At 35.9% G+C, this 10080-nt stretch overlaps 2 protein-coding genes across 3 annotated transcripts in view; both read left to right on the top strand.

Annotated features, from left to right (window-relative positions):
- The window catches only part of LOC107746417 (calpain small subunit 1-like), a 10929-nt gene extending 5533 nt beyond the window's left edge, over positions 1-5396 (top strand). Inside the window, exons 3-10 of the mRNA XM_016560639.1 lie at positions 1123-1215; positions 1301-1358; positions 1445-1509; positions 1957-2025; positions 2275-2353; positions 2947-3063; positions 4720-4778; positions 4877-5396. Of these exons, the coding sequence (XP_016416125.1) occupies positions 1123-1215; positions 1301-1358; positions 1445-1509; positions 1957-2025; positions 2275-2353; positions 2947-3063; positions 4720-4778; positions 4877-4903 (567 nt within the window). The 3' untranslated portion in view covers positions 4904-5396. The remainder of the gene's footprint in view (positions 1-1122; positions 1216-1300; positions 1359-1444; positions 1510-1956; positions 2026-2274; positions 2354-2946; positions 3064-4719; positions 4779-4876) is intronic.
- Positions 5397-5437: 41 nt separating this feature from the next.
- LOC107746356 (uncharacterized) lies at positions 5438-9555 on the top strand. 2 transcript variants are annotated; one of them, XM_016560522.1, is made up of 4 exons: positions 5438-5808; positions 7026-7194; positions 7326-7793; positions 8984-9555. In XM_016560522.1, exons 2-4 carry the CDS (start codon positions 7065-7067, stop codon positions 9424-9426), a joined length of 1041 nt encoding a protein of 346 aa, XP_016416008.1. In that variant the 5' UTR covers positions 5438-5808; positions 7026-7064; the 3' UTR covers positions 9427-9555. The 2 variants fall into 2 exon arrangements, with proteins under 2 accessions (XP_016416008.1, XP_016416009.1); XM_016560523.1 differs by having other exon boundaries at positions 5438-5803; positions 7023-7194.
- Positions 9556-10080: the final 525 nt, after the last annotated feature.

Consider the following 10080-nt stretch of genomic DNA (forward strand, 5'->3'; position numbering starts at 1 on the left):
TGTGATTGTAAAAAAAAAAAAGTCATTCATATCACTTCATGCATCACCTAATTTCATCGTAACATATAGGCCTGGCCTACAGAAAAGAACATTTATGTTTAATCTATCTAATAGTGTGTTGGTCATACTATACAATGATTTATAGCTCATAAAGAGCTTTAAAAAATAATTGCATATTAAATCGCAATCGCAATATTGGTAAAAAAAAATCGCAATTAGATTATTTTCCAAAATCGTTCAGCCCTAGTGTACACTCAATATAAATGTAATATAAATCTGTATTATTGCTGCAGAATCCCTTTATTTCTTTGAATTCTTTGAAAAGTGAATAATTAATGGAAAGAAATATATGGGCCCATAGTTGCCACTCAGTAATCATTTGGGATATTTATTTACTCAGTTAAAATTTTTGAATGAATTGATAAATCAATCAAACTATCAATTATCAGCATGTAAATATATAATGAATTAATATAATCAATTAAAAATTATCTCTTTTTTAATAAAAAATGTAGATAAATAATTGAAAATACATGTTATATATATACAAGTTTACCAATTACTGATACAGAAATAATGATTAAACAATGAAATTGTTTGTTGATATACCAATAATAGGGCAATAGACACATTGAGAGAATGCATTTATGATCACTTTGTAATCATTTGTGACCCTGGACCACAAAACCAGTCATAAGGGTCAATTTTTTGAAATTGCTGATAATTTTGACACATACAATGTTTTTTTGGCTATTGCTGAAAATATACCCAAGCGACTTAAGACTGGTTTTGTGGTCCAGGGTCACGTATTAAAAAATAGCTAAATGCTTAATATTGTGTCTGTAATTTGATTTTATATATCTACAGTTTTATACATTGATAATGTATATCAAACTGAATATAAATCTGTGGTGAAGTAATATCTGTATCTTAAAGATGCTGTAGAGTAAAGCACATTGGTCCATTATGTCAGCTAGAGAGTCACTGGATTGCTTAGTCAAAATATGAGTGATCGAGAGTTCTTGCAACATTAAGAATATTTGCATTAGGGTTGTGCTTATAAAGTGTGGAGAGAAAATGATGTGCATTTGAGATGCTGATATTATTGCCAACCCTCCCCAGCCCCCACCCCGCAGACCGCTGGCTTATGCTGAGGCCAATGAGTCTGAAGAAGAGAAGCAGTTCCGCAGAGTGTTCCAGCAGCTCGCTGGAGAGGTTAGTATTAGACAAACAAATATTCATATATACACCAATACGTACATTAAACACTGGCTATCGTAAACGTTTCCTTTGGTTTCAGGACATGGAAGTAAGCCCCAATGAACTGATGAATATCCTCAACAAAATCATTTCCAAACGTGAGTGGTATATGTGTGTATGTGTGTGTAGCCTGATGTCTGCTGCTACATGATGCTGATTCTCTCTGCCCTTTGTGTTGTTGCAGATGGTGATCTGAAGACAGATGGCTTTACCATCGAGTCATGTAGAAGTATGGTGGCTGTCATGGATGTATCCTGCCTCATTTGATCTGAACACTTGTTCTAATACAAACCAACAAAGATGGAGTTCGCATTTTTCACAGTGATTTTAGTAGAAAATCTGTTACAACAATTCTGGTGAATACTGACAAAGTGATAATTATTGTCATGGCGGATAACTTGTAAATGGCTGTATAATTTAAATAAAAATAAAACATAAAATCAGTAATTTTAGATCAGAGGTGTCTAAAGGGCCTACCTGGAAGTTTCCAGTCAGTCTGAAGACATCCTATTTTAGATGCTACGAGTGAATTTAGGCAATGCAACATTATAATGTACAGTATGAAAGATAGATATTAAGTGACATCAAATGTTATATAAATTAAACAATGAATATCCAATATCGACCAATACCATAAGTCTTTGAGGCTGATATTGAGATTGCCTGATGGTGTTTGATCTTGACACTGTGCTCCAGAGTGACAGCACAGGTAAACTGGGCTTCCATGAGTTTAAACACCTCTGGAACAACATCAAGAAATGGCAGGTGAGTAGAAGATGTAACACCACAGCTGGAAGATGTGCCTTTGTGTGATTTGGAAATAGAGTTTTGATTTATTAAGCTGTGTATTTGTTAGTTGCTGTGTTTTGGTCTATTCATATTGCTGATTAAAGAGTTACATGTTTTGCTATGACTGTACAACAGAAACTCTGTATTAAGACTAAATAGATTAATGACTGAAACAGTAAGACATCAGGATAACCCAGTTAACATAATGAGCTGTCTGTTTTATAGGGAGTTTATAAGAGTTATGACAGCGATCGCTCAGGAACTATTGGAGCAGATGAGCTTCCAGCTGCCTTCAGAGCTGCAGGTAAACAGCCATTGTGCATCACAATATCACCATCTATACTGGCGACATTAATAAATCTCAGTTAATGTGTTCTTTAGGGGATCAGTGTGTATATTTAGGACATAAAGGGCTTAATAAGATAGCATGAGAATTGATTGGTAAAAATAAGATCTTTGACAATATTAGTCCTATGTGGGAAATGGGCTCTGAACAACGCTGGTAATTCACCACTGACAAGATGGACTTTAATATAACTGTAGAAATGATGCCATATGACTAGAAAAAACACAGAAAGAGCTGTGGTGTTATCTTTTGCCAAAAAAATTAGAGAAACTACAACACCCACAATGCACAACCATGGGTGGTGATAGAAAAATGTAGTTTTAACAGTAGTCCTGAAACAATCAAACGTCTGCAGGCTTTAGCTGAAATATAAAACAGGAGATCTGGGTATAAGTAACATGGAGAAAGAGTACACAATATTTGTTTACTTATACTATGACATTGTAATAATAACAAAGCAGGTTGACCGTTAATTATATGTTCATTGTGGTGATCACATTTGAACTTTGTTCATCCTCTAAATCATTTTCTGTCTCTTGTAACTCTGACAGGTTTCCCTTTGAATGATCAGCTCTTTCAGATGATTATTCGCCGGTATAGCGATGAGAGTGGAAACATGGACTTTGACAATTACATTGGTTGCCTTGTGAGACTTGATGCCATGTGCCGTAAGTCGATTCTAGAATAAGGTGTTTTTTTTTTGTTTATAGTTTTAGCAGAGTGAATTAGTTTCTTTCTGGAGTACATAAAGTAGAGTGAGCAAAGAAAATGACGAGGAAATAAGGGAGTAACAGGATCTGGAAATGTATGCACTGACTTTTATCTTGTTTTCTTTAATCTAAAAGATGGCTTGTTTAGTAGCCATTTAATAAAATGACAGCTACGTGGTTAACTTAAAGGGGTCCTATTATGCTCTTTTACAAAGTCTTGATTTTGTTTTGGGGGTGTACTAGAACAGGCTCTCATACTAGGTTGTTCGAAAAACACATTATTTTTCACATATTTTACATTATTACAACACCTCTCTCCCCAGTCTGGCATGAACGTTTGAAAAGTGATTTCTATTAAATAAAATATCTCCTTTGAATTGGACTTTGAGCTTTGTAACTTTGCAGATCTTTTTTATGCTCAAACAGCAACATTACAGATTAACTAAAGTTGAAAAAATGAAAAAGCATAATAGGACCCCTTTAATGTTCACTCTTAAGATATGCAGGCACTTTATATAAGTTTTGTGCCCTTTAGTCAGTGTCAGCTTTGAAGCCATGTGGTAGTGTACAGCTCTAGTTGAATGATGACTCTGCTTGCACACACAAGCACTACAAGTGTTTGTCCAATAAAATGCTTTCTAAAATTAGAATTTCCCCTCCCCCATTGCCACATGTCTCTGATTAGCAATGGACCCTTTTCACAAGACTGTGATGACATGCTTAACAGTCATCAGCATCATAAATCCTTGAAAGTTTTTTATATATATATATATATTTTTTAAATGTGTATACATTTATAACACTATAATTTGTATTATATCACCTTTGTATCAAATTACAAAAATAAGTAGTTAACACTAATGCGAGGGTGTTTCTAATGCAGCGTCTATGGGAGGGACGGTAAATTTGACATCGTTCTCTCTTCTGACTGCCGTTATCAGTCTCTCAGTTTTTTTTTTCCTTTTATTGAAAGTCATGAAAACACTATCGTGGAGTTTTTCTTTTGCTATTTGAGCAAATGGGAAAGCAAAACATTATATTTGTGGTACTCTCCCATTCACTGCTCTTCAAGTTAATTCAACTATGACGACTTCCGCTGCTGAGAAAACCGGAAATGTGAAAAAGGTCCATAGCAAGTATCAAAACTCTCTGGAGTAACCTAAAGACTATTGGAACATGTCAAAACAAGAGAGAAAACATTGTTCGTTAATTCATTTTCATGCATTTTTAAGGGCAGCTGTTGAGGAATTGAGGGTATTTTGTCAAATTTACTCAATTCAATTACTTCTTGCTCCCCCTGCAGGCTTTGGGAAATTTCGCCTATTTTGTTAATTCTTTGAGTATGTATATAAAAGAGATCAAATTGATGAGGTCTAAAAATCCAGTAATTTTGGAATTAGATGTTTTTCAGCTCTGTTTTAATAAATTGTCGTTTTAGACTCTGGGATGGCTCTTTGGATCTGAAAGTTAAAGTGTGTTTGCGTAGTGTAAACTATCTTTAAAATGTGATTTTAAACCTCTTAGCTATGTGTCAGTAAATTTATACAGAATAAATGAAATGATTCTTTAATGAAGCATTAAAACATATTGACTCGTGTCATATGTTCACACCAGGTGCCTTCAAGACTCTTGACAAAGACAATGATGGCACAGTCAAGGTGAATGTTCAGGAGGTAAGAAAATGTTGACATTCTCTTAAAATTAGTATCAAATTTACCGAGGATCAAATGTTCTGTGATATGTAATTATAAAATAAACTGTCTCTTCACAGTGGCTGCAGCTGACAATGTACTCTTGAGCGATGTGAAGGCCTGCAGATAGTTCAGATCGAAACAATCAGTTCAGTGCTTATATACAATAATGACTTTATGCTTTACACTGCTCTCGCTCTCTTGTTTCTCACACTGTATAGCACTAATTCCAGAGAAACACCAGCATGGAGCTGGTCAGCCACTGGGGTTATGTGGGTCACTTCACTTGCCATTTTTTTCTCTACAAGTTTTACTTTTACAATTTTTTAAGTGCCGTTTAGCCAATTAGTAGCATTGTTCAACAAAAAACTAACCAAAGAAAGAAAATTACAATAAATGTGTCATAGAAAATTAACAAATATGCTCTAATGAAGAGTCTAGGTGCAGTCACAAATATGCAAAACTGTATTACATATTCATGTCAGTTGGTGCCATTTGTGCATGAAGCCAATGGGGGAAAGGAGTAAAAAATTGCCACAAATTCATCATGAAAATCTAGTGTCAAATGCAATTTTATATTAAATAAAAAGTATAAAGTGATAAACTTGTCTGTGTTTTTCATCAGTTTAATTATTGATTAATTTGATGATGAATGATGTGTTTTATTGCTGTAATATTTGTTTCTACATATTATAATATATTATATATCCGGCTTACATTTAATTCCAATAGCTATAAATAAAACCTAAATATATTCATAAAAACGCGAAATGTTTTTTTAATGGACTATTACCGTCAGTTTTAGCTAAAGCGTGTCTACTGAACCTGTTGGGGTTAGTGAGCACCAGCGCCACTGATACAGGAGCGGTCAGACCTGGTAACTACACCCACCCTTCTACGCCACGGAGAACAGGCGAGCAAGTGCGCAGGCGCAGCGCATACGCCGCTTTCTACGAAGTTTCTGGATATCTGGGCGCAACGCAAAATATTGATTACATTTGACTACTCTGAGGTATTTATGCCACGCATTTGCAGTCTTAAAGTACTTTTATATGCTTACGGCGTTTCAGGAGTTTACAAACTGACCGATAAAGTGACTGTGATACCACATATCGTGTAAAATAGCTAGCTAGCTTAAATAGCTAGACACAGTGATGATGTAGGTAATAAGAAAATGAGGGCGAAATGTGCTTCCGCATCCAAGCGTTTTGTTTCGTTATGACAAAAATGATATTCTATGTAGACAAACATGAATTATTTGTACTGGACAATAGTTGTGTGCTGCTTGGGCATGCTTGTGTTTGGTTTAACGTTAATGTAATTCAGTTGCTTTACAACGACGGCGCTGCTTCTCGGCACAAAGACGGAACGCGTGATCGTTATGTCGATGTAATTATGCAACTACAGTTTTAGTACACCTCGATGGAAATATACGCTCGTGATTGAATGAATGGATGAATGTTTTAGTTGCTCTTCCTTCTGTCACATTCATCATGTGTTAAGATCACCTTGTAGCTGAAAACCAAGTGAATTATTGATGTCAATAATTAATGTGAACTATTTTGCACTCACGGTGACGCTGTTGTTCACTGCATGCTCACCTTACAGGGGGATATGGATCTTTAGTTTAGTTGTACGTGATTTATGTACTGATTTAAGAGACGTGAGTCATACCTCAACTTTACAGTGCCATTAGGTTTTTTTTAAATGGCAACGTTTCCACTTTGACGTTATTCAGAAGTGATCGCTTGAATGTGTATATATGAATAATTATAACAGTTGTAAATAGATAAATAAAATGAAGTGAAGGACTCTTCCAATATTTTATTTTCCGTAAGTGTTGAGTTTTATAGTTTTATTTAGGTATTTTTAAATAATTGCTATATATTCGGTGTTATGACCATGTTATGTCAATTCTGCAACATAAATTGTAAAGAAATTGTTGTAGATAATTTCTCACGTTTTAAGTAGGCTCTAGAACACAAGTAAATGTTTCTTGCGTTTAACCATGCAAAGCCTGATATATGAAATATTAGTCTGGGGGGGGAAAAAAAAAAAAATATATATATATATATCTGAGATTTGGTCAGATATTGTTATATGTATTGTTATATTGTTATATGGCCAAAACGTAAGATGAAAATCAAATATTGTACAATGCAGTTTGTAGAACTAATTGAATGGCATTTTTAAAAAAAAATTTTTATGTAATTTCTACACTGAACACAGACTCCCCGTAGCTGAAAAGAGTGATATTCTGCTGTGAAGATGTCTGTGTCTTCGCTCTACCTCAAACAAGACAACATGGTGCGCTTCAAGAGGAGAAAGGCACGTTTCTCCTTCAGTGAAGTGCACATCCTGCTGGACGAAGTGCGGAAGAACCGCCACATTGTTGTGGGTGAGTTTTACCTCGTTTTGACAAGCAAAAGTTCACTTAGTGCAGCAAACCACCAGTAATTTTAGTTGTCCCTATAAAACCAATAAATAGTAAATGAAAATGTTCCAATACTTTTGTTTTCGTGTGCATAGGTCAGTTTAACGCCGGCGTTCCCTCTGACGTGAAGCGCAGGAAATGGGCTGAGATCACGGCGCGTGTTAATGAGATTGGAGAGTGTGACAGAGAGATCATGGAGGTGATCAAGAAATGGTCAGACCTTAAATGCGACACGAAACGTAAAGTGGCCGCCCTGAGGACCGGTGCTTCTGTGTCCCTAAGATTGGCACGGTCCAATATTGAACTGTCCCCGATGGAAGTCATCGTAGAATCCATCCTCGAACTGGACAAGAGACCGTGGGAAGCGACACAGCGGTCCAGATCTCGCAGTCACGGTGATGATCAAGAGACTGTGGGTGAGGATGAGGAAGAGGAGGATGGAGGGTTTATGGGGATGGGGTCGGTCAACAGTTCCCCGAGCAGAGGAATGGATGTGGGAGGAATGCCTGCTACTACAAGTGGATCTGGGGGTGAGATGCAGTATGATAACTCCAAACCTGGAGGTAAACAAACTCAAAATATTCCAGTTGGATCATATTAAAGGGGGTCATATGATGCGATTTCAAGTTTTCCTTTCTCTTTTTCAATAGATTTAGCGTTTCAGTGGATAATTATCACTGATGTTTAATAATGATTTTGTACACATCAGCGATCCGTTACCAGGAAAAGTTCACTGCAAGAATTTTCAGTGCACTTTAAGTATTCACATATTTTCCTCTGATCTCAATAATGAACCATCAACCATGTTTTCAAAAGCAACACTAATGTTATAAAGTTTGGGGGTCGTAGGATTTGTTTGAAAGATGTTTCTTACGCTCATCACGACTATTTATTCTATCAAAAAATACAGTAAAACAGTAATATTATGAATTATTATTATAACAATTTAAATGAACTGTTTTCTATTTAAATATATAAAATGAAATTTATTCCTGTGATAGCAAGGCAGAATTTTCAGCAGCCATTACTTCAGTCTTCAGTGTCACATGATCCTTCAGAAATCATTCTAATATGCTGAAACACTGAAAATAGTTTTAGTTAATAAAAAACTTTTTCAGGATTCATCTTTGATGAATAAAACATTCCAAGAACAGCACTTATTTAAAATATAAATCTTTTGTATTATACATGTTTTTACAATCACTTTTGATCAATTTAATGCATCCTTGCTTAATACAAGTATTCATTTCTTCAACAAAAAAAACAAAAAACATTAACCTGACCCCTGATAACAGTGTATTTTTCCATTACATTGTAAATTGAATTTCTGTAAAAAGTCTGAATATTACAAAAACAATTTGCATATAAAGCAATAATTTCATCCCATCTGTTCAAAACAAAAAATCTCTTCTAGGAAAACTGACGTGAAAGGAAGTTGTAGCCCCTGGGGAATTCACAGTTGCTATTTTAATAAATATAATACATTACTTTTTAAAGCGAGCAGACAAAACTGATGAACGTCATGTTTGCTGGCAGATGCCTCATGTCTGATATTAACAACATAGACAGCATAGACTTTCCTTTTTTTTCAGTCACATGACTTGAGGCAAAGTCACATGATGTTTTTGATGCACATATTTCTCTATAAGCTCTATAAAAGCTTTATAAAAAAAACTATACATATATTTGTGTGTATATGTCTATCAGAAGCAAATGATCATGTGATGTATACTGTTTACTTGTTTGATCACAGATCCCGAATCTCACTTAGACTCCGATGAGGACAACCGTGACCTCTTCCCATCATCCTCTATGGCATCTGTCACTAACTCATACTCTGAGGTGGATGGAATTGCAACTAGAGGCAGTGCTGGACACGTTTCCTCAACAGCCACCGCTTCTACTAAAAGACCCCCGTCTTTCTCAGGGGTGGAGCCAGACAGTTCACGTGAGCAGTTAGTGCACAACGCAAGCCTCAGCGTGCAGGAGCAGCACACCGCTAATGCTCTTCTAGCCACCGTCTCCCGTTCGCTTGAGCTGCTTGCGGAGTCAGTGCAGCAGCTAGCAGAGACGCAACAGGAGTTTGCACGAGAATCGCTGCAGCTACAGAGGGACACTGTGCAAGTGTTGCGAGATTTTGCCTCCGGCGCGCTAACAATACTGCAGGAAAAGGTCAACGGCAAACCTGCATTGTGAAATTTGTGTTTAGCAATCAAATGACGACACAGTGTGTGACGCATTGTTGATATGATGGCTACAAACGTGTGATATAGACGGACACACCTTCTCACTAGCTGTTTCCATCACCCTATTTTAATGCGCATTTTGAAGTATCGCATGAGAAACGAGTGATGGAAACACCAAACAATATATATAATAAAGTAATTTATTATATATAAAATTATTATATAGTGATTTATAGTACCAATTTATCAGGAAGTGACGATTTTGTTCTCTTTGACTTGTTGGATGGAAACGATGCTTGTTCGCAAATGTTTTATGCGATATTTCGGTTTTGCGCATAAGTTAAATTCGCAACTTTGGATGGAAACCCGGCTACTGGAACCTTGGTGGCCATCAGGGGGGCACAATGTCAGGGTGTCAAAATACTGTGATTAAGTGCAAAGATAAAGACGACTATTTTAGAAGACGCTTTTGATTTGTTTTTCAAAAATGCAAAGATGTTAACATTTGTCCCTAGTCTGTTTATCAATAGGACAGACTTTGGTGAAGTGAAAACAATAGTGTGACCACAAAGGGATTTTGTTTGTGCCTATAGTAATATCATCTTCCACAACAAAATAGAACTTTTTTTCTTCATTCCCTGAAATTTGGGATTGTTGAAATTAA

The sequence above is a fragment of the Sinocyclocheilus rhinocerous genome, unplaced genomic scaffold, assembly GCF_001515625.1.
Source record: "Sinocyclocheilus rhinocerous isolate Xijiao unplaced genomic scaffold, SAMN03320098_v1.1 scaffold77, whole genome shotgun sequence".
In the NCBI taxonomy this organism is placed as follows: domain Eukaryota; kingdom Metazoa; phylum Chordata; class Actinopteri; order Cypriniformes; family Cyprinidae; genus Sinocyclocheilus; species Sinocyclocheilus rhinocerous.